Below are 26,161 nucleotides of genomic sequence, written 5' to 3' on the forward strand. Positions count from 1 at the left end.
TTGGCAAGTAGAGGAAGAGTATTACTACACAAAACTACACTGTACAAACACACGACTAACAATCCAAAGCAGCTCTAATATTGCTCAGGCGATCCATGAGTCCTGCTTTCTGCAGCCGACGCCTCAGGCGGTTTCAAGGATAAAATATGAAATGTTCAGATAAGTTGGCCGCTTTGATTGTGCCGTGATGATTCCAGCAACTGCATTTAACAAGGCTTTACCTGTTCGCCACAGCCGTATTGATTTAACCTCGACAGGAATGCAGAACTTTCTCAAGCCAGGACGTTACTTAAAAATATTTATAAATACGATACGCACAAGGGCTATAAGAGAAAACAGAATGTAAAAATGCCCGGAATGAGACTCAGGAAAGCTGGAAGCGCTGCATTGGCGTTCCTCCTCAACCTTGGCTTCCTTCTCCAACTGTGGCTCCGCTGCTCACCGCAGGGGAAATGGAGTGTTTTCAAATAGGCCCTTGTAATGCTTTATTTCCCCCTTAAAATGTACATTTTTGATATGTAAACAATAAGTGAAGAGCTGGGAGTCGAACTGTCTGGCTCCGAAAGCGCTGGAAAAACACGTACGCGTTCAGAACGCGTTTGGTGATTGCAGATTTAAACATTCAAATTGGAGTTAACTGATGTAAACAAGTCCACAAGAGTGCAGGGAAATGTTCAAACAACACTAATACCACAGGAGAGCGCGAAGGCGAAAAATAGGGCTGAAATGACGTCATGCGCCTGCCAATCAACACGCCCGTGCGCTCGTGCCAGCGAACGCGTCAGGGCTAATTACGGAAGCCGGCGCGTGAGTGTGAGCAGCGCGCAGAACGTGCACGCCCGCAACGCACGTGGAAATCTAAACATTAGCTTTAAAGGACAAAATAGCCCTCTCTAACTGGCACGGTAATCTGACCGCAGCAATCTCTCGCTGCAGAAACCCACGCGCACACCTGCGCGTATCGGATATCCGCTCGGGGAGCAATGCAGCGGCTCTTTACATGCCGGGTTCGATTCTATAGTATCCAGTTCTCGGCTTCGGTTACAAGTGTTTTGAAACCACAAAAGAAACACTTTGTCATCACACAGATTTTAAAGGTCTTTAGGCCATGTCCACTGCACTTAAGGATATTACTCAGGGTTTCTGAAAGCTATTTCAAGACCTTTTATAAGAGCAAGTAAAGAAAATTTTAAACAGAAATTGAAAGGAACACAAAATGTTCTCTTAATGTCACAATGAGTTGCATTAGCCTACTTTAAAGACTGAAAATGCAAATTGGGACTGTATTTTTGTCATTTTCCAGTGCAAATGTCTAAACCTGAGAAGCAAAATGACTTAAGATAAGAAGTCTTTAAGTCTAGTGAGTTTATGATTAAGCCAAGAACAAATACACTACCAGTCAAAAGATTTTTTATGTTTTTTACACCAAGCGTGTATTTTTTTTATCCAAAGTACAGCTAAAACAGTAAAATTTTGAAATATTTTTATTATTTAAAATACCTGGTTTCTGTTTGAGTATATTGCAAAATAAAATGTATTCCTGTGATCAAAGCTAAATTTTTTAACATCATTACCCAGTCTTCAATGTCACCTGATCCTTCAGAAATCATTCTAATATGCTGATTTGCTGTTTAAGAGCATTTATTATTATTATTATTATCAATATTTAAAACAGTGGAGTACATTTTTTCAGGATTCTTTGATGAATAGAAAGATTTAAAGATCAGCATTTATCTGAAATAACAAGGTTTTGTAACATTATACACTACACCATTCAAAAACTTGGAGTCAGTATAATTTTTCTTCTTTTTTTTTGGTAAAGAAATGATAGAAATTAATACTTTTATTTAGCAAAGATGCTTTAAATTGATCAAAAGCCATGCTAAAGACATTTATAATGTTATAAAAAATGGACTTTAGATAAACACTGTTCTTCTGAACTTCCTACTTAAAGAAACCTGAAAAACGTTTACCTGGCTGTTTTCAACATAATAATAATATAAATAATAATGTTTTTTGTGCAGCAAATCAGAATATTAGAATGATTTCTAAAGGATATAAAGACTGGAGTAATGATGCTAAAAATTCAGCTTTGAAATCACTGGAATAAATTACATCTTAAAATAGAAAACAGTTATTTTAAATAGTAAAAATATTTCAAAATTGTACAGTTTTTGCTGGTAGAGTATCCGCCAGTTGGCTCAGAAAATCTGATTATTCAAAGTGAAAACAAGTTTTTGTAGCCCGTTGACAGATTTGTTTTTTGTTTTGTTTTAAGCATAAACTCACTTAAACATTCACATTTGCATCTCAAGTAAGTGTATCTTTATTTAACAATGTTTGCATATTGCATTGGAAAACAAATACACTGAAAATGCATTCAATTTTTGCAGTGCATGCAACATTTAATGCCATTATTTTATGAACTTAAGACTTTCTGCTCTGATTCAAGAGCTTTTCAGATTGTGGAAGGGAGACTTAAATCTTTTTAAAACCTGCAGAAACTGTGTAGAACATCTTGAGATGTTTGTAATGAAAGAATACGAAGAAGAAAAGCACAGAAATCCTGTGAAAATGAATCTTGGATTTTGGCATTTTGAAATAAACGTGCAACACTGGAATCTAGACCCTCGAAATATAAAGAATTGGCTTATTTTCTCATTTAATTGTATGATTTATAATCCGAAGAAGAATTTAAGAGCACACCAACCAGAACATAATCGCCATGTGTCATCCAAACTAAATCATTCATGTGGGTTAATCAAGTGCTTCTCAAATGGTTTTGTTTCAAGACCCAGATTTGACATTGGACATCAAATCATGGTCACGATTGTTTATCATACAAAAGTCACAAAAATCAAACACAAATGTGACCCTGGACCACAAAATCAATCATAAAGGTCAATTTTTTGAAATCTAGATTCAAAAAAGCTGAATAAATAAGCTTTTCACTGATGTATGGTTTGTTACACTCTTAAAAATAAAGGTTCAAAAGGGGTGTTTTTGCAGTGATGCCATAGAAGAACCATTTTTGGTTCCCCAAAGAACCTTTCAGTGAACAGTTCCTAACAGAATCATTCTGAAGAACATTTTCAAAAATCTAAAAGAAACTTTTTTGTATCACAAGTTTTCTAAAATGTTATGTTTAAATATGCAAATGAGGCTTTATTTAATGGAATATGCGCTAATTTGCATTTCTAGAACAAAAATCTAAACACTGGATGAAGTCAGTTTTGTTTTTTTCAAAATTCTTGTTTAATTTTTTTGACATATTAGAGTCAAAAGTGGATTTTGGGTATCTCATTTTGTCACTTCATAATTCAGAAAAAAACTTTGAACAGACAGGAAACACTATATTTTTTTTACCATTTTTTGAGGAATAAAATATTTAAGCAAATTATATATGAACAAATCCCTTTGTAAAAACCTTCAGGATATAGACAGGAATAAAAATGTAAAGTTTGGTGTGTGGAAGTGTTACTGAAGTGGAGAATTATGGCTCAGTGTAGGAGAAAAAAATCATTTTGAGAAAACGGCCTTTAAAAATATGTATTGTAATTGAAATCTATTGACACAAATAGATAAAGTGCTATAAAAGAAACACTTAACAGTGTCTTTTGGATGTTTTCTTTCCACTAAAAAAAAACACTTTATGAAAAACCAAAAAGACCAAAATCTCAAATTTGACAGGTGCATGAAAAAACAGCATTTTTGCCTGCAGTGTCTCCCCTTAAGAGTGCAGGACAGGACAATATTTGGCTGAGATACAACTATTTGAAAACCTGGAATCTGAGAGTGCAAAAAAATTTAAATAATAAGAAAATCACCTTTAAAGTTGTCCCAAAGAAGTTCTTAGCAATGCATATTACTAATCAAAAAATAAGGGAAATGTACAAAATATCTTCATGGAAAATGATCTTTACTTACTATCCTGAAGATTTTTGGGTATTGCTACAAATATACCCATGCTACTTAAGACTTAAGACAAATGTTATTAATATGCACTGACTGCACGGCACTGCATGTGCTTTTAATATGCAAACATGGCTAAATACTGAAATTGACAATTTTGTGAACGCATAAACAACAGCAGAACTGATTCACCCGCCAAACACTGGAATAACGCTGTATTAGTATACAAACAAATTAGTAAAGCAACATCAAAATAATCCTATTTATGCATGCTTAGTTGCACTGGATTCTTTGCATTCTGCATTTTTTTCCCCCTGTGATCCACCAAGTTAGAGGACGAGGACGCATGGCACGCGGCCTAAATGAAATCAATTAGCGATTATCAGCGTGCCGCAAATGGGCCGAGAAGGGTTTTCGCACAAGCCGATCCTCCAAACGGCAGGCAAGTTAAAGCTGAGAGGAGAAAAACAGTCATTAAGAATTAACCCCACAAGCGAGCGCGTTGTCAACAACACTGTTTTTCTGATTGAAACGGCTGTTGACTCATCCTCTGACGGCATTCGGCAGGCTGCTATAGTTACTCAACTAGACATCACGGCTCCTGTTTCATTGTCTCGTGTGTTCACTGCGAGCACAAAACTACTTGTAAAGGTGTTTCGGTGTATCACCGAATCCTTTGGGGAAATAACAGCCACTCAGTGGAGTATAAAGGCCAGGCCTTATGTAAAATTAATCAGAGAGACTCCCTCACCGAGGTTGACACTGTCTATTAAAACGTTCCTCCTCTCTGTTAAATATGCATTAGACGTCCAAAGGCGAATCTCCAAAGCAGTTGTTTTCCACTGAAAAATGAGGAGTAACGCTGGAGTTTGATACTCTTGGAGAGGTTTGAAAGCGAACCGAGCTTTCGGTGGACTTCAGAGCGTGTTTCGCTGACAAAGGCAACAATAGACGTTCTCACGGCTTCTTATTAATAAACATGATCGCAATGACGCTCACAATTAATGTGAGAGGAAACGTGTAAATGCACCGAGGGTAATTTGAGGATGCTTAAATATTGATAGGCGTCGAGTGAAGAGTTTCTCCGTTTATATCAAAAACAAGGTTGGAGTCTCGTCCTAGTTCGAATGCATCGTAAATCAATTCAAAAGTTCCTTCTATAGAAAGCATGCCGATCCTGGATGTATGCTTTTAATAAGAAGGTTGCAAAACATTCCTCTCGGATTTTTGTTTTTGCGCACATCAAGCCATCGATCATTACCGCTCCAGCGGTCCGGCGTTCGTGAAACCTCAAGCGAGAGGAACACAGAGCATCTATAGCACCTACTTATTCTGTTTCGACTTCAAAAACGCGAGACTCATACGCGCAGGAATCTCTCTATTGTTCCGAGGCTTTTCCCAGAAGTATTGCGAGATGCAATGGGCGAGACTGCAGTTGGCTTACTGGCATTGTTTTGTAGGGAGTTCATTATGAAGTAAATAAAGGCTTCCAGAGCATATTGTTCTTTAATTTACTGTCGTCAGCTGCTAGGAAGGACACAAAGGACGTTAAAAATATTAAAAATATGCACCATCAGACCCAGGAGTCAAATGTAATCAGTCTGGTTTGTGGATAATACCTTCATGTTACATGAAGAATCAGAACAAATTCACTGGCTCTGTTCCAAAACATAGTGTGCTGCCTACATAGGCAATGTTTTAAGACATCCTACATAAGCAGCATAGGTATTAAATGTTTCTATAAAGGGAAAATGCAATGTTGACTTTATTTGGCAGGGGGAAAAAAGTTAATTATTGTTATTTAAAAAATAGAAATAAATTAATAAATAAATGTAAAATCAAACGAAATTAATAATAATAATAATAATAATAACAATAATAATATTATATATATATATATATATATATATATTTTTTTTTTTTTTTTTTAATAAAATGAAAATATATATGTTAATTATTCTTATTTTTAAAAAAATGAATAAATATATTGTAAATATTATACATATATATTATAAAAGTATATATAAGGAATATATATATATATATATATATATATATATATATATATATATATATATATATATATATAAATATAATTTTTTTTTAAGTCTGTTATGCTTACCAAGGTTATATTTGATGCATTAAATTATTAAATGTTTTTCTCTTTGAAGGAAAAATGCATTGTCACCTTAATTTGGCAGAAAAAAAAGTTAATTATTCTTATTTAAATAATAGAAGGAAGGAAAACAAACAAAAAAAAATTACATAATGTATATATATATATATATATATATATATATATATATAGATTATTACATAACATACTTTTTCATTTTATTTAAAAATTATGTTAATTATTCTTATTTAAAAAATAGAATAAAAAATACATAACATACTTTTTCATTTTATTTAAAAATTATGTTAATTATTCTTATTTAAAAAATAGAATAAATGCATATTTCCAATAAATAAATATACGCACATTCACAAATATACTACTTTTTTTTATATTTACCTTTTTTAAGAAGTCTGTTGTGCCATTTTATTGTATTATATTATAATTATATTTAAAATAATTGTTTTCTACTTGAATATATTATAAAATACATGATGGCAAATTTACTAATTAAATTTATTTGAAATAGAAAATATTTTGTAACATGATAAATGTCTTTAAAAAAAATTTGATCAATTTAATGCATCCCTGCTGAATAAAAGAAATAATTCATTTAATAAATAAAAAAATATTACTAACCTCAAAGGTAGGAAATACTTTAAATTCATTCAACACCAAAAAGTGTTGATAAATTGTCCAAACAAATAAAAGATATATATTATTTTGTACAATATTTGTGTCTCCGGTGTGCTTTACACAAAGAGCACGCTAGATTTGCTCCCTACAGTATAGAATGTTCTAAATCGCTCATTTCAAATATTCCATTTCAGTTAGAATGCTGCCTTAGAATGTAGACTCATTAGTTTTTAGAACAGAGCCTATATGATGCCATAAGTACCTACATACATTTAATTTCTATAAAGATGATGACAGAAAAGCCATCTCCATATGACCGCATGGTCATTCCACGTCCAGTACGATCAGATCAGAACAGCAACGGTTAAGCGTCTTTCAGAAAGAGGCTCTGTGCAGAAACATTAGAGTTAAACTGTGGTAAACAAATACTCAATAGTGATGAGAGGTTCTTTTCAGTCCCCAAATTACAGTCTGGTTAACCAGAGAGTCTGCGTGCCAGCTCATTACTGATGTTTGCTTCCAATGCGACTCGTCTCCATCCAAGTTTACGAAAACATTCGAGGGGCCTTGAAAGCAAAGAGGGTTTTATACAGGCTGTAGCCCAGGAGACAGAAGCCCAAATTAGACAAATGCCTACAGGTTGCTAGTCAACGGGCCCTGGTTTCACCCAGGTCCTGTAGCGGATCATCGTAAACGTGGTTAGACGGGACAGAGAGGACAGTGGGCCGTCCCGCCTGGGAATGCCACTCTGCGCTTCCCGACAACTCTGAATCTTAATGCCGTATTTAATTACAGTAAGTGGCTGGCGTTCGCCTAATTGTTGGGAGTAAATTAAAGTGCTACATTCACTCAGTCTCATTACGTTCCCACAAAGACACATAAATGGCTTTTCCATCAGCAACTTTTTCCTGAATATAAAATATGATTGTGTTTTGCTCCCAGATATTATATGACCCTTTCAATGAAGATTTATTTCACAATGGCCATTACATAAATGAAAGAACATTGTGGGAAAAAATCCTGCTGCAAACTCAAAAATAAAAAGAAGAGAAACTCAGACATGTTAGAATAAGCACATGCCATGGCGCAAATGGTAATGTAACTTCAGAGTATAAAGTACCTAAATAAAACACCTAATGAATGGTCCATGTTGAAAAACTTGGACTTCATACTTCAGAAAAGCTATACACGCTACTTTTTCCATTTTAATATTTTCTGAAATCTTCCATTTTTTAAGCCTCTTATGCTAAACAAGGTGGCAAAAACACAGGAAAATCAACAAAATTGTGAAATATTATTACAATTTCAAATAACTGCTTCATATTTCAATTTCTCTTTAAATTACATTTATTCCTGCGATGCAATGCTGAATTTTCAGCATCACTCCAGCAGTAATATTTTCTTAAAAATTCAATTCAAGCCTCTTATGCTCAACAAAGTGGGAAAAACACAGTATAATAGTGAAATATTATTACAACTTTAAATAACTGCCTTATATTTTAATACTTTTTAAAATTTTATTTATTCCTGCGATGCAAAGCTAAATTTTCAGCATCATTACACCAGCAATATTTTCTTAAATATTACATTTTTTAAGCCTCTCATTGTCAACAAGGTGGGGAAAACACAGTAAAATCAGTAAAACAGTGAAATATTATTATAATTTTAAATAACTGTCTTATATTTTAATACTTTTTAAAATTAAATTTCAGCATCAATACTCTAGTAATATTTTCTTAAACATAATATTTTTTAATCCTCTTATGCTCAACAAGGTGGAAAAAACACAGTAAAATCAATAAAATTGTAAAATACTAACTGCCTTATATTTTAAGGCCTTTTAAAATTGAATGTATTCCTTCGATGCAAAGCTGAATTTTCAGCATCATTACTTTGCATGATCCTTCAGAAATCATTCTAATATGCCAATTTGTTGCTCAAGAAACATTTATTTTTATCAATATTGTAAACAGTTGTGCTGCTTCATATTCAAAAGAACAGTATTTATTTGAAATAGAATCTTTCATAACATTATAAATGTCTATCTTGCTTTAAAAAAAAACAGTAGTGTATTGACTTCTGAAACACAGTATTAACCAAGCAAAACATGTCAGAAATATAACTGGAAGTGCAGTTTGTGCATGTATGTGAGTTCATACAATAGCAAAAAAGCAATTACACAGTGTGTCATAATCAAGGGACTAACATTACAAACAGCTCATGGCAGTACGGTTCTCAACTTATAGCCACTAATTACAGACACTAAGGCAAAAACACAAAATACGTCAGATTTAATTAACAATACGTCTCTCAAAAACAGCGTGCAGACATGCAACAGGTTTGAGAGGCATTAAAAGTCTCACTTACGCATTTACGTCATTAGTTCTACATTGTAAAAAAATGATTGTCAAATTAATGGTTTTAAAACGACAGTTAGGAAATTTCTCTCAACGCAGCCCAAGGAAAAAGCAATATAAAAGCCACTGTTTGCCATTTCCATATTTCAACAATTCATTTCAGATCTAGGAGCTTTTACTGTAGCGTTCTTGAAACTGCAGTTTGAAAGAAAAACCCGGGCAGGACTCACAACCCACAAAAATGCTGGTGTGGGTTTTGTCTGAGTACAGTAGTACTAACACCGTGCCACAAATAACTGTGGCAAAATAAAATAGGTGCTAAAATTCATCATCTAAAATAAAGTACCTAAATTAAAAACCTAATGCATGGTCCATGTTGAAAAACTTGGATTTCACACTTCTGATAAACTATACACACTACTATTCAAAAGTTTGAAGTTTTTCATTTTAATATTTTCTTAAATCGTCAGTTTTTTTTAACCTCTTATGCTCAACAAGGTGGCAAAAACTAATTGTGAAAAATTATTACAATTTTAAATAACTGCTTTATTTTTAAAAACCTTTTAAAATGTAATTTATTCCTGCGATGCAAAGCTAAATTTTCAGCATCATTACTCTAGTAATATTTTCTGAAATATTCAATTTCTAAGCCTCTTACACTCAACAAGGTGGCAAAAACACAGTAAAATCAGTAAAATTGTGAAATATTATTACAATTTTAAATAACTGCCTTATATTTTAAAACCTTTTAAATTGTAATTTATTCTTACGACGCAAAGCTAAATTTTCAGCATCATTACTCTAGTAATATTTTCTGAAATATTCAATTTCTAAGCCTCTTACACTCAACAAGGTGGTAAAAACACAGTAAAATCAGTAAAATTGTGAAATATTATTACAATTTTAAATAACTGCCTTATATTTTAAAACCTTTTAAAATGTAATTTATTCTTACGACGCAAAGCTAAATTTTCAGCATCATTACTCTAGTAATATTTTCTTAAATATTCAAATTTTAAGCCTCTTATGCTCAACAAGGTGGCAAAAACACAGTAAAATCAGTAAAATTGTGAAATATTATTACAATTTTAAATAACCACCTTATGTTTAAAAACCTTTTAAATTGTAATTTATTCTTACAACGCAAAGCTAAATTTTCAGCATCATTACTCTAGTAATATTTTCTGAAATATTCAATTTAAGCCTCTTACACTCAACAAGGTGGGAAAAACACAGTAAAATCAGTAAAATTGTGAAATATTATTACAATTTTAAATAACTGCTTTATATTTAAAAACTTTTTTAAATTAAATGTATTCCTGCGATGCAAAGCTAAATTTTCAGCATTATTACTCTAGTAATATTTTCTGAAATATTCAATTTTTAAGCCTCTTACGCTCAACAAGGTGGGAAAAACACAGTAAAATCAGTAATTGTGAAATATTATTACAATTTTAAATAACTGCATTATATTTAAAACCTTTTAAAATTTAATGTATCCCTGCGATTTTACATTATAAAAAATGATTGTCAAATTAATGATTGTTAAACGACAGTCAGGAAATTTCTCTCAACGCAGCCCAAGGAGAAAGCAATATAAAAGCCACCGTTTGCCATTTCCATATTTCAACAATTCATTTCAGATCTAGGAGCTTTTACTGTAGCGTTCTTGAAACTGCAGTTTGAAAGAAAAACCCGGGCAGGACTCACAACCCACAAAAATGCTGGTGTGGGTTTTGTCTGAGTACAGTAGTACTAACACCGTCCCACAAATAACTGTGGCAAAATAAAATAGGTGCTAAAATTCATAATCTAAAATAGACTGAAACTAAATGACAACTTTAGGTATTTTTAAACACTCCTGCCAACATGTTAATACAGACTGAAATGTCTAATGCCACAAAAATGCAATTTAAACAGAAGCATTTCATGCAGTCGTCAGTGATGAACCCTGAAGTTCACCCTGGAGGACAGAAAAACACACTTTGATCAGGTTTCGACCACAGGCCGTGATGCACTTGAAGTCGGCAGCAGTTAAAGGAAAGCAGTCTGGACGCGTCGCCCGCGCCGTGATAAAACCCACATTGAAAATGAGCTCAGACTAAAGCAGAGATAGACAAATCTGTCCCGAATGAATCCCACCAGTAGCATACGATTTGATTTGTTTTTCACTTGTTAGTTTAATTTGCCATTCATGTTTATTTGTTTGATTGAAGCCGAGAGTGAATTTGCATTTGATGGCGATGGATTGCATTGCACAGCTATAAAGGCTTGGGCTTTATCCACTGGAATCCGATTGTTTAATATTAGTTTTCTCCACCCGCACTTAATAATAAACGTAATAATGAAGTTTCAGTCTACTTTTCAGACTCTGGCATTCAGTGGCTCGTTTTCTGGCGACGAAACCATCCATCATTACAGACACTGCTTACCTTGGTGAAGTACAATAAATGTGTTTTAATTGGCCGGGGCTTTTAGAGAGGAGGATGAAGGCTGGTCAAGTCCACAGACAGGCCGTATTAAACCGTCTGTGTTATCTTTAGCACCTTATCCATGTATCATGGAAGCCCCTGGCCAAAGCAAGCACTCTTTCTAACACGACTGAACGATTGCAAGCGCATTAGAAAATGAATTCATCACATAATGCATGCAGTCGAACAACAATTGGCAAAACGTCACTGCACTAAAAACACCTCTGCGGTCACAATTGTTTTCGTAACGAGATGGTTTCACCAAAACAATCCCGAAGGTGTAATTTAGCGCACACCGCTGTAGACATCACCTTTACCTGACCACACTATAATCATGGTCATGTTGTCATTTCAAAAAGATTTGCTCATAAAATGACTGAGGATGACAAAACAACAGTTAAATGTGTTCATAACAGACTGTCAAGAAAAGCATCGGCTCAGTTATGTAAACTGCAATATTAGCCAAATACGTGACATTTTGTTTTTAGCACTTCCAAAATCAACTGGCAATGGACTTTTTCTGGTTTTATATGTTCATTCAAGTTTGCAATTCTGTGTACACTGTCAAAAAATATTTTTCAAGGTTGAAACAAGATATTTTGGAGTATTTTTCTATTTCAAAAGATCATGTTTAATTCAGCGCATCACTCGCTGTTTCTTTGTACTTATGAAATTTACTAGGAATTTCTGATTAAAAATAGTTTTTACATCATTTTTTTTTCATGATAGTGACTGTCAAGAAATGTTTTGGCAAGGGCTTTTATGAGCCAAAAAATGATAACACTTGGTCAAGTGGTTATGGATTAAGTCATATTTTATATTTTAACCCTTAAAATTAAATGCTTTGCTTACTGATAATGCACTTTTTCTGTTTTTATGTTCATTCCAACTGAAAAAAGATTTTTCAATGTAAACAAGGAATTTTGAAGTACGTTTTACAAGAAAACACTACTTTTTTTACACTGTACTGGAAATTCTAATTATTTAACGAGTCAATTATTATTATTATTATTATTTCTATTTTACTTGTCCAAGCGGTTATGGACCAAGTAATATTCCAAAACCAAATGCTGATAATGCAGTTTTTTTGTCTTTTTATATGACTTTTAAATTAACTTGAAATAGTGCAACCCCATATTTGCTCTGCATTACAGTAATGTGTAAATTCAGGATAAAAATGTGCTTTATTGTCATAAAGACTGTCAAGGAATGTATTGGCAATGCTACAATATTAATTATATACCAATTAAATTACATCAAATCAAAATCTTTCCCAACTGATAACACACTTTTGTTTTGTTAAATTTGCAACCTCATATTGGTCTGCCACTATTAAAAATAACTGTAAAACAGAAAAAGGCAAGGCAGCATCTCATTTTCCTTTAGTTTAACTTGATGTACTAAAATAACTACAACTAAAACTGACATAAAAAATGTACAGACAAAAAATACTAACTACAATGAGAACACAAAATATAAAAATATATATAAAAAAAAAATATTAATAAAAACTTCAATAGTAACTTAATGATAGTAAAATAACAGTAATGAGAATGCAATTTTCTGCATTATAGTACTAAGAAATTGAGGATAAAAAAATGTGCATAACTGTCATAAAGTTAGAGACTGTTAAGGAATGTATTGGCAAGGCCAATTAATCTTCAATATTATCCTATGAGCCAATAAAAATACAAATTTCCCCAAGTAGGCAAATCAAATCAAACTCCTTGCCAATTGATAATGAACTTTTTTATTCATTAAATTTGCAATTAAAATTTGCAACCGCATGTTGGTCAGCCACTATTAAAACAACTCTGTTAAGATTAAAAAAGCAGACAAATCCTCTTGAGAGACATACTTAGCTGATCAAGAAAGTTATGCAGTAAACTTATTTAATTTAAAAAAAGCAAGGCAACATCTTATTTTCATTTAGTTTAACTTGATGTACTAAAAACACTACAATTAAAACCGAAATTAAATATATATATATATATATATATATATATATATATAGGAAAAAAAAAATACTAAAACGAAAATGAAAATATAAATATAAAAGTTTAAATATAAAAATAAATAAATAAATAATAAAATCACTAAAACATTAATTAAATTAAATTAAATTTGATTAATTAAAATCAAAATATTAATTAAAAACTACAATAGTAACTTAATGATAGTAAAATAACAGTAATAGGAATGCAATTTTCTGCATTATAGTATAACAAAAAATCTGGATAAAATATGCACAATTGTCAAGGCCAATTAATAAAGCACTATTACTATTCATTTAAATTTGCAATTAAAACATGCAACCCTATATTGGTCTGTCACTATTAAAATGACTCGGTTAAGATTAAAAAGCAGAAAAATGCCTTGAAACAGATCAATTTAGCTGATAAAGAAAGCTAAATGGCAACCTTATTTAATTTTAAGAGACAAGGCAATATTTCATTTTCATTTAGTTTAACTTAAATTAAAAAAAAGATAAATTATATAGACGAAAATACTAAAAAAGAAATACTAAAACTAACTAAAAACAAAAAACTATTAAAAAATGACTGGGTTAAGCAGAAAAAAAGCAGAAAATACAAAAATGTAAAAAATAATAAATAAATAAAAAATTTAATTGGAAAAAAAACTAACTAAAATTAAAATGAAAACAAAATATAATATAATAAAAAAAATCTAATTATTAATAAAAACTATAATCGTAACCTAATGAAACTAAAAAAAAAAAAACAGCAATGAGAATGTCGTTTTCTGAATTATAGTACTTGGCATGGCTAATTAATCTACAATATTATTTTAAGAAGCAGTAAAAATATGAGTGCATTAGTGATATTTTGCTATTTTAACACTTCCAATGCACATAGCAATGCATTTTTTTTCCCATTTTTTTTCTGTTCATTTAAATGAGCAATTTTGTGTACTTCATTAAAATGCTTTAAGTAAATTTCAGCACAACAATGCCACCCAGCCTGCTCTTTAGACATCAGCATCTGCCGCTGAAAAGCCCATATTGGTGTGCCAGTATTAAAAAACGACTGGGTTAAGATGAAAAAGCAGAAAAATGCCTGGGGAGAGACGTATTTAGCTGATTAAGAAAGTTAAACGGTAGCCTCGTTTTAATTTTAAGAGGCATACACTACGCTTCTAATGCTCCTCTCATTGAACCACAAAACTTCCTACCATTTATAAGTACAAGTGATCTCAATTAGAGACCTCCGTGAAGGCACGGGGCGGCAGACAGTCACGGCAAGAGGCGGCAGAGGAAACTGTCTTTACATTTTCCTCCCTCACTTTTCCAGACAGCCCAGAGCAGACAGCGTCAAAAACAGAGAGTCTGTTTCACAGTACGCATTCACAGATGCCCAAACCTGTTTTTTTTTCTTCATCTGCGATTTTTACACTTCAATTTCAGCTGCAAATCACAAAAGCACGTCGCTGACAACAACCGTGCAGTGTGACACAGATGAATGCAACAGATTGTTAGACGCTGGAATATAATATCTCCATATCATCACTCAGCGCAGCGCCTGCCAAAGGAGGAAGAAAACCTTTGCAATTGGAGGCCATTTAGTCTCCATCAAAAATGTCTTTGACTGCAAGCTATAATTAAATGTCTTTCAAAAATATAAGACTGCAATCCGGAGCCCTCGTGGAGTCGCAGGGTCGTGCGATTTTCTTTTTCGAGTCCAAAATGACACGAGCGCATGCAACTGAAGACGTGAGGTTCAACAGGCACGGAGCATTTCGTATTTATGACCCCAAACAACAACAACAACTGCGAAGCGAACTGGCCCGTGGCATTTCATGCCAAATAAGCTGTTAAAAACAAAAGATATTCCTTACAGTAATATTTTTCATCTTGGCAGGGATGATTTCATACGGGATAAAAGTTTGTGTAGGAAAAGCAGCCAAAACGAACGAACAGAAAACTGTCAGGAATAATCAGGGTCATACTTCATGGTAAAATCAAGACAGAAAATACAATTATACTCGTATGAAGAAAATAAAGCTTGTTTTTTTTATGCAACAATATTTTCATGACAATTATGCACATTCTGCAATAGAAAAACAATATATACATTAAAATGTGGACTACACACACTACATAGAATTAGGACATATATATATATATATATATATATATATTTATTTATTTATTTATTTTACTTATTTTAATTTTTTTTACTTGTATAATAATTTTAAATAAACAGTGACACTATTTTTGTACTGAATTTAATTTATGCATATTTATATTTATCAATATTTTTATTTATCAATTTTTATGATGTTAAAATAATTTATTTTTAAATTTGATCATTGTAGACGAGGGTCATTATAGTTAAACAAAACAAATGGCATTAAATAAAAAAAATGAATACAAATTATATAGACATTTAAAAAATAAATAGCAATAAACTACTAAAACAAACAAAAAAAACTTTTAGTAGTACTTTTAGTTTTAGTAGTTTATTGAATTTTTTTTATTATATAAAAATAAAAACTAATTCTGAAAGCAATAATGATATTTTTTTAACTTGTATAATAATTTAAATATACACAGTGGCACTATTTTTGTTCTGACTTTAATTTCTGCAGATTGTTTATTTAGAAATATTCATTATAATGTTAAAATAAATATATTATTTTTATTTAATAATTGTCGACCAGAGTTATTATAGCTAAAACAAAATCTGTTAATAAAATAAAATAAAATATAATTTTAATTTTGTTAAACTTGATGTACTAAAAAAACTGAAAATAAAAAACTGAAATAAAAATGCATACAAATTATATAGACATTTAAAACAATGTCAATAAACTACTAAAACTTTGACATTAAATGGAAAACAAAAAAATAAAAACCAATTCTGAAAGTAATAATTATACATTTTTAACTTATAGAATAATTTACTATTTATGTACTGAATTTAATTTATGCTGATTTTTATTCATACAATTGTATTATGATGTTAAAATAAATAGAATTTTTTTATTTAATAATTGTGGACAAATGCCATTAAAAAACTAAACTAAAATAACATTTTTATTTCATTTAACTTGATGTACTAAAATAACTAAAACTGAAATAATAATAAAAAATATATACAAATTATATAGACATTTAAAAAAGGGCACTACTAAAACTTTAAAATGAAAATGAAAACAAATTAAAATAAAAACTAATTCTGAAAATAACAATGATATTTATTTTAAGTGGTATAATAATTTAAATATGCATAGTGGCACTATTTTTTATTTAAACATTTTTATTATTTATTATACATATAATAAATATGTTTTTATTTAATAATTCAAAATGAAATAAAATATTTTGATTTCGTTTAACTTGAGGTACTAAAATAAACTAAAACTGAAATGAAAAATGAATACAAATTATATAGACATTTAAAAATAAATAAATAAAATTGAAAAACTACTAAATTTTAAAATGAAAATGGAAATGGAAACAAAATATAAAAATAAAAACTAATTCTGAAAGTAATAAAAAAATAATAAAAATATTAATACAAACGTTTCTAATAAAAATTAATAATAATATACGAATATAAACTATAATAGGATCTCAATGATACTAAAATAACTCTGCTTGCAGTAATAAGAAAATTCAGGATGAAAATATGATTAAATAATGTCATAATGCAAAAAAAAATTCCTAAAAATAATCTCTGTTTTATTTATGCAAAACATAAGTTCATAAAACCTCTGTTGACCAGCTATTGTCTCTGGTTTTGACTAGAGGATGCCTCCATTTCTACAGGCTAAACAAAAAGGACATGCTTTTTTTTTTCTACAAAAGCTGGTGTGTATTTCAGTATGGTCACCCCACACGAGGTAAACACGCAGGAAAACAGTGTTGTTGTGATTTGCATGAGTCTGAAGGTCTCCTCAGGTGGGATTCAAAGCAGAAGGACAGGATGAATTTCACTGTGGCTTTCCTAAAGAATATCTCTCACTAGGTCAAACCGCAAACGCTCAGTTGGAGGGAAGTCAATGGATCGGCATGTAAATGTACTTTATGGCTCCTTTGTGCTTTCGGTGAAGCAGTTTTGTAGACCTGGACGCTCGCTTTATAGATTGGGCTTAATATTATTCATTCCAAGATCAACTACACTTAAGGTTTTTTGACAGAAAAACAGGCTTTCTGACGAAAATACGGTCGTGTGCCGAAGTACATCAACAGAACCGCAGTCACTGACACGCTGTCCAATGAGCAAACCCTCCTTATTTCTGACGGATGAAATAATAAGCATTAATTGATACCTTAGTCAACTATAAAGCAGTCTCCTGCTGATGATGGCAAATCCAGACCTGGATCGCCGCCGCCGCTTTAGAAAATGATTAATGCTGCATGAAGGTTCGTAGCGATACAGCCATATGAAATCTCTTTTTTTAAATTTTGTTTTATTTATTTATTTATTTAAAATCTGTTTTTCTTGACTTAATTATTTTTTTGTTCCATTTGTGGACTACATTTTAATTGTTACATTTAATTTTAGTAATCAAAAAGCATGTCTTATTAAATTAAATCATAAAAATTAAACAATTTAACAACTATTTATTAGAAACAGAACAAAAAAATACACATTTTTACAGCCCTATGAAGTATTATCATTTTATTATTAAGATTTTTTTCTTCTTCTTTAATTGTATTTTTTTTTATTCTGTTACATTCAGTTTTAGTAATCAAAAAGCATGTCTTATTAAATTAAATCATAAAAATTAAACAATTTAACAACTATTTATTAAAATTAGAACAAAAAATAAATTTTTAGGGCCCTATGAAGTATGATCATTTTAGTTATTTTATTATTTTATTTTCTTCTTTAATTTAACTTTTTTTTAATGAAATTCTGTTTTATTTTTCCCAAATTCCATTTATCATTTAATTTTTTTTTTATTCCATTTCTAGACTACATTTTACATTGTTACATTTAATTTTATATAAGCATGTATTATTAAATCAAATCATAAAAATTAAACAATTTAACAACAATTTATTAAAATTAGATTTAAAAATATTTTTAGGGCCCTAGGGTTAGGGTTAGGTTAGGTAAAGTATGATTATTTTATTTTATTTTTTATTTTATTCTTTTTTTTCCCTGAAATTCTGTTTTATTTTTCTCAAAAGAAAAATTTCCTTTCTCATTTCTGGACTACATTTTAATTGTTACATTTAATTTTAGTAATCAAAAAGCATTAATTAAACAATTTAACCACTATTTATTAAAATTAGAACAAAAAAAAAATACATTTTTAGGGCCCTTTTTTTTTTTTTCTTCTTTAATTTTATTTATTTATTTTTAAAATTCTGTTTTATTATTCCCAAATTCCATTTTTCCATTTTCAGTTTTTTGGATTAATTTTTTTCTGTTCTAGTTCTGGACTACATTTTCAAAAAAAAAAAAATAATAATAAAAAAAATAAAAATATTTAAAAAAAAAAATTAAAGAAGATATTTTTTATTCTAACTTTAATAAACAGTTGTTACATGTTTTTTATTTTTATGATTTAATTTAATAAGACAAAATGTTTTAGAAATTTTATTTTACTTTTCTCAAATTCTCAAATTAATTAATTAAATAAAAAATAAACAATTATTTTTATTTTTGGGGGCAAAAGCGCAGGTTTCAAGTTAAAATTAAAACTGAAAAAAAAAACTGCATGATTTTAATTAATGAGAAGTACATTCTACTGTACAATAGTAATATATTTCTGTCACAATTTCTTCAAGTTAAACTCTTATTTTGACGGGTTGACGAGAAGTTTCTGTGGTTGTATTATATGACAATATCCTTTCTCAACTGAAACACACAGAACATGCAGACTTCACATATTTCAATAGTATTCAATAGCATTTTGATCAAGTATGCAGCCCTACTTTGATATATTCATCCAAAATTCCATGACATTCCACATTTTATACAGAAAATTCCAAGTTTATGACTGAATTACGCAATTTAATTCACTTTCTCTGCATTGTAGATGTCAAATGCCCATACTTGATACATGAGTGGATGAGTGTGTAAATATATGGAAGGTCAATTGTCTCAGAATTATCTTGGAAGTACCATGTAAATGGCATGAATATGTAAATTAATCATTCTAATATTAGTGCATTACCATCAAAGCACCTCCACAGTACTTGCTGTAAGTGCTGGAACACATCATAGAGTTTTCTGAATGACTTTAGACGTGCACTTACATCATGCTCTGGAGCTCAGGGATGAAGCTGGTGGTCTTTCCGGATGCGCGTCCGGCCGCGGTGCTGCTGCTGCTGGCTGCCATTGGGCTCGCAGCGCTGTTGCTCATCTGTAACACACACAACACACACTCAAAGCCTGAGCAATTAGAAAGCCACTTCACACACAAAACGCTTCCTGATGCGTCCGGCGACAGGACGGGAAACACGCCACATGTTCAAAGCCGGACACGTTCGACCGGGATCAATGACAAACGCCGCTCCAAGAGTTAGATTTAGGTTTTTTTTTTAGAATGTGAGGCTGAACTATTTTTAATGGCCAAAGCAAGGCAGTTAAACTACTGTAAGCAATGATTGATAAATTATGTTTTAGTTCAAAGGAAACAGCAGACGTGTTTAAAGTCTGTTTTGGTCTGTGTTTACCAAATGTTTGATCTAACTAGCATTACATGGCATGATAAAAAAAAAAAGTACATAAAATAGCATTTTAGCAATGAACTCATTTATATGTATATAAATTATTATGATTTTTATTACTCTTATTTCTATTATTATTTGATTTCTTTTTTCAGTATAAAGTTAAATTATTTATATGCATACAAATTATTTTTTATTATTATTACTATAATTATTATTATTTTTATTTTATTTCTTTTTTAAGTATAAAGTGATATATATTTGCACATAATAAATTATTATTTTATTATTATTATTACTATTATTGTTATTATTATTTATTTTTAGTATGAAGTGATATATTTGCATATAATAAACAAAAAAAATTTAAGTATGTAAATATTATAAGAGTATACAACTTATTCACAAAAAATAAAAATAATAATATTAATAATTTTTGAAAACAGATTAGTGACCAAGACATCTTTAGTATATTTCAAAATGCTTATTTGTTTTTGTTTTATTTTTCTTAAATCTTAAAATGTTATCCTAAAATGTTTAAGTTTAAATTTAACTTTGAATCCCAAATTTTCAATGTGGATTAAAAAAAATAATAATAAAAAATAATAATATCAAATGCATATATTTTAGTGAATTTTCTGTATAAATAAAATCTATAATTTATACTCATTATTCACATAAAAAATATTATTTATTTCAAATGATTTATATGTATACAAAATATACTGTATTATTATTATTATTTTTAAGTATAGTCAAGTTATTTGTGTATACAAATTATTATTTTTATTATTATTACTAATATTGTTTTTTCAGTATAAAGTGATATGTTTGCACATAATAAACAAAAAATTATGTAAATATTTTATATTATTGTTATTCAAATAATAATAATAATACCAAATATTTATAGTTTTGTGTTCATTTTTAGTATAAATTGATTGAGTATATAACTTATTCACAAAAACTATAAATAATAATAATAATAATAATAATATTTGAAAACAGAAATGTGCTCTATCCATTGCTCAGGCTGTTTGTAGAAATTCAGAGGATAGGTTGATTAATCAGCTGATATATTTGCTTTATGAGACTCAGCGTACAGTGTATATCTTTTCACATATTAGTCTATTATTTGCTCATTATGATTATCTGACTTTATCTGAATTATCTGAGCAGTTAACATTCATCACACAGCTATCTGCACAGTTTGCAGTTAGACTTCCTCCAGCACAAAGAAAACTAATTAACAGGATGCTGATACAAGCCCAGAAATGGAGCTTGTCGAATTCAAATGTGTGCAGAGATTTCCATTTGAAATCACATGCAGGTGAGTCGTCACGGCCCACCTGCTTTATTTGAACAAACCCTTGGTCTGTTTGAACCTGAGGCTGGCATGAGTGACTCAGAAACCACAGCCTTCCTACGGCATCAGACTATCAAATCTCACAGGCGGACGGCCCTTTTCTCACGTAGATGAGACGTAATCCCTATCAGCGCCGCAGTCTGACACACTTGTGTGCGCTGATCATTAAACAGATAGTTTATCATCACTTACTCAACCTCAAACCAAACCAGAATGAAATTTAAGCCATTATTCACAGACAAACCTCTGCTGCAGCTCTTAAATCTCATTTAAGCTCACATTCAATTAATTAAAATCAATGTCAAATAAAAGTGACACCACTTTGAATATGCAGAAAGGTGACAAATGAAAAATTCTAGACTTGGCATACAACTTAAAATACAGTGCAAATCATATTAAACATTTTTTTATATCAAATGTGTATGCGCTTTTCTGCATTATTAGTATAACTTCATTATAATAATTTAAAAAAAATAAATATTCATACTGTGTTTTTCAGGGCTAATGCCAATATTGATTATTACAGATCAAGTAAACCGATAACCGATATATATATATATATATGTCCGCTGTAAAAATTCAAATTAATGTCAAAATTAAAAATAACAAAGGCTCTGACAAAAAAAACTTTTTAATGCTTTTAAATTACTTTATTGGCCAAGATGGTTTTGAAAATGGATGATACCGATAGCCATAAAAATGCTTAATATCAGAATTGAGTATACAATTTATACCCATAATTTACAAAATAATAATAATACATTTGTTTCTTGAATAAACTTTATTAATTTTCTGTATAAATTGCATATAAAATATGAAATATGTAATAATTACAAATATTTGATATTAGTATTTAAATAATAAAACAATGATAATACCAAATGTGTTCATTTTCAGAATAAACTGAGTATTATTCACAAAAGATTAATAAATAATAATATCAAATATTTATACATTTTAGTATAAATTGAGTATGCAATTTATATTTAATTCACAAAATGATATCAAAGAGGTAAAAAAAATTATATACATTTTATATTATCATTTAAATAAGAATAATACTAAATATTCATACATTTTGCTCATTTTCAGTATAAGTTGAGTATTATTTACAAAAAAATAATAACACATAAATATATACACTTTTTATAAAATATAAAAATGCATATTAAATGTACTCATAATTCAGAAAAATCTAACAATACAGATAATATCAAATATTTATACTTTCAAAAATATAAAAATATAAATATATGACATTGGTATTGAAAATAACTATATAATAATTATGAAAAATATAAAATATTGATACGTTCAGTATAAATTGAGAAAACAATTGATATTAAATTCACAAAATAATATCAAATATGTATACTTTATGAATTTTCTGTAGAAATTGCATACAAAATTTACTCATAATACAGAAAAATCAATAGCAATACAAATATCAAATATTTATACTTTCAAAAATATAAATATATGACATTGTTATTGAAAATAATTATATATTAATCATAAAAATATGAAATATTTATACTTTTCAATATAAATTGAATATACAATTTATACTCAATTCACAAATATCAAATATGTATACTTTTATAATTTTTTTGTAGAAATTGTATATAAAATTTACCCTCATAATTCACAAAAATCAATAATACAAAAATCTAATATTATACTTTCAAAAATATAAAAATATAAATATATGACATTATTATTGAAAATAATTATATAATATAATAAAAATAATAAATATTTATACTTTTCAGTATAAATTGAGTATGCAATTTATCCTCAATTCAAAAAATATCAAATTGCATAAAAAAAATTAAAACAATAATACAGATATCAAATACATATACAGGGTATATACAGCAATCCTTAAGTTAAATTTACTACTTTTTAATACCTTTTTTACTACCTTCAGAATTTTTTTTAAAACCATCACGACACTGAATTCCAAGTGTTAATCAGCGACCTTTCCATTATTTACACAGATTTTGACATATATAACATACAAAAAAAGAATAGATTTAGAGACTGACGTTGACAACATATTGCACATATTTATTTCACTTAGTAAATAAAAATAAAACAAACTACATAAAATGTGCAATGGAGAGAATGGATAGTTCCAGCACACTGGCTGGCATTCACTGCAAGTTGCTGATTCTCCATTATGATATATTCACATTAAAATGCTTGATCTGTAGAGAAAAGGCTGTGCATCTTTCAGTGCGCAAAACCATGATAATATGAAACGCTTCAAAACAGAGCGCACAAAGCGCATATGCGCATCGCGGGTGCAGAATGATGTGCTCAAAGCAACATGGAGACACAGCCAGTGCGCATTTAAAAGTTCACGGCACGAAGCGAAGAAATGTCGAGCGCACAAATCCTAGTGTATATCTGTCCAACAGTTTATTTATCAATTGTTTCTTCAAGAGTTTTAAATTCCAGTTATTGTGCGTTTGATGCCGATTCATAGTCCTTGTGTGTTTGTGACAGGCACACGGTAGCGAGTCGTTTAAAACAGCAACAAACTCCAACAAAATAAAGTCATTTTATGCAAATCCACAGCCTTTTCTCTACAGATCAAGCATTTTAATGTGAATATATCATATTGGAGAGTTTTACCGTGCATCCTGCTGTAACCGGAAGAGGTGCGCGCGCTGTTTGAATAACGTTCACTGGTCATGATCAGTGATAACGTTACTGAATGGAGAATGATTGACAGTCGCAGAGGAGGTCCATATTTAAACGAACTAACGCGAACGCAGATAGAATTTCAATCAGAATAGGACACCTGATAGTCTGAAAAAATAATACCTAATTTGGAAAAAATAATATCTTTGAGACCACATTTAATACTTTTAAAGGCCTTAAATTTGACAATTTTGATTTATCACTTTTTAATACTTTTTAAAACCCCGCGGATACCCTGATATACTTTCAAAAATATAAAAATATAAATATTGTTATTTAAAAATATATAATAAAAATAAAAAATATTAAATATTCATACTTTTCAGTATAAATTTAGTAACCGCTTTATACTGAATTTTCAGTATAAATTGTAGTATATAATTTATACGCAATTTACAAAATAATATCAAATACGTATACCTTTTATAAATTTTCTGTTTTAAAAAATTGTAATTTAAAAAAATAAATCCATAAGATAATCTCAAATATTTCTACTTTAAAAAAATATATATATATAAATCATTTAAAATAATATAGTTATCAAATATTTATACATTTCAGCATAAATTAAGTAAACAATTCACAACATAATAATAATAATAATAATAATAATAATAATAATGGCAAATGACTAAACTTTCTGTGAATTTCCAGTATAAATTTATAACCAGTTCACACAGCTGTCAAATCTCAATAACGCTCATGTTTGAATACAGAGAATGAGATTTCAAAGCTACGCCAATGGAAAGATTTCAGTCTCGTCATGCGGCTTCAGAAAACTCAAAAGACAGCACAAATCATACGGACTACCTTTAATCATTTCGGAGTTTGACATCATACGTCCCAGAAGGCTTCAAAGAGCACCCAGGATATTTTTCAAAAATTTGAAAATTCTGCGTCGCACAAGAATAACAACAGCATTTGGGTTTGGAACGACATGAAGGTGAACAAATAAAGGCAGAATTGTCATTTTTCAGTGCAGCTCTCCTTTAATCAGAGCCAATATAAATCTTAATTCTGCCTCGGAGGGACACGAAACTAAATGTTCCAAAGTGTCACCAAAGCAAAAGCAGGGCCCTTTTACTTCAATAAACACATCCCGGCGTAAAATTTCCTTCTGTTTTCGCCCCCTCCGTCGGATGAAAGATAAAGCTTTTCGCTTTGACTGCTGAAGGCAGATGGTCGCCATACTGGGCAAAATGAATTCAGATGTGGCAAATGAATGGAGATTACTTCAACATGCAAAAGGCTTTGAAAGAACAGAAAAGGGAGCCATTCTATTTATTGCATTTTCCTCTGTGTAATTAAATAGTCAGGACTTTTATGTAGCTTCCACGTCTTTTTTTTTTTTTTTTTGGTGCGTGTCGTTTCTACAGACGCCTGGTTAATTTACTCATTTAGTGGCGACTTCGCCAACAGCAGTAGTCCTACAGCGTGTAAATACGAATCTCGGTGACATAAAGTGATTTGAGGAAGGAGGCTTTTAACACAGCCCACAAATATCAGCATTCAAAGACCTCCAACATATTTATTTCTTCTTTATCCAAGACATCCAACTCCAACCTTCCGCCACATGCTGTTTCAATATATATTCAACTATATTTTTCATTAATTACAATTACCCCAACTCAGCTGTCTCATAAATTTACAGACCATCATCATAACCGGGGGAAAATCAGAAACATATTTGGCGCTCGCCGTCGCCGAAGAAGGAAATGTAACTTAATAGCGCGTCTTTCTCGGGGCTCCTAATGAAGTGGCAAATGCGATTCAGAGCCATTGGATGTTTTATTTCCCTCCTACATCCTCGCCACACACGGCAGCGCCTGCCTGCGTCCGCGCTAGACCTGCAATCATGCGAAATCCATTTCTCTCACACCGAAACGTGTAGATTAAAGGCTCCTGGACGTGTACTTGGACAGGAAGGAGGAGGAGAAATGGCTC

General features: G+C 30.3%; 2 protein-coding genes across 3 annotated transcripts in view; one reads left to right on the forward strand and one right to left on the reverse strand.

The window, feature by feature from the left end:
- The window catches only part of supt3h (SPT3 homolog, SAGA and STAGA complex component), a 157,380-nt gene that overhangs the window by 126,463 nt on the left and 4,756 nt on the right, over positions 1–26,161 (reverse strand). For both annotated transcript variants that reach the window (XM_073826480.1, XM_073826481.1), the window contains exon 2: positions 19,729–19,835. In XM_073826480.1, the coding sequence (XP_073682581.1) occupies positions 19,729–19,835 (107 nt within the window). The remainder of the gene's footprint in view (positions 1–19,728; positions 19,836–26,161) is intronic.
- The window catches only part of runx2a (RUNX family transcription factor 2a), a 91,023-nt gene that overhangs the window by 8,666 nt on the left and 56,196 nt on the right, over positions 1–26,161 (forward strand). The gene's annotated exons all lie outside the window — the stretch shown is intronic.

Source organism: Garra rufa, chromosome 21, assembly GCF_049309525.1.
Source record: "Garra rufa chromosome 21, GarRuf1.0, whole genome shotgun sequence".
Taxonomy (NCBI): domain Eukaryota; kingdom Metazoa; phylum Chordata; class Actinopteri; order Cypriniformes; family Cyprinidae; genus Garra; species Garra rufa.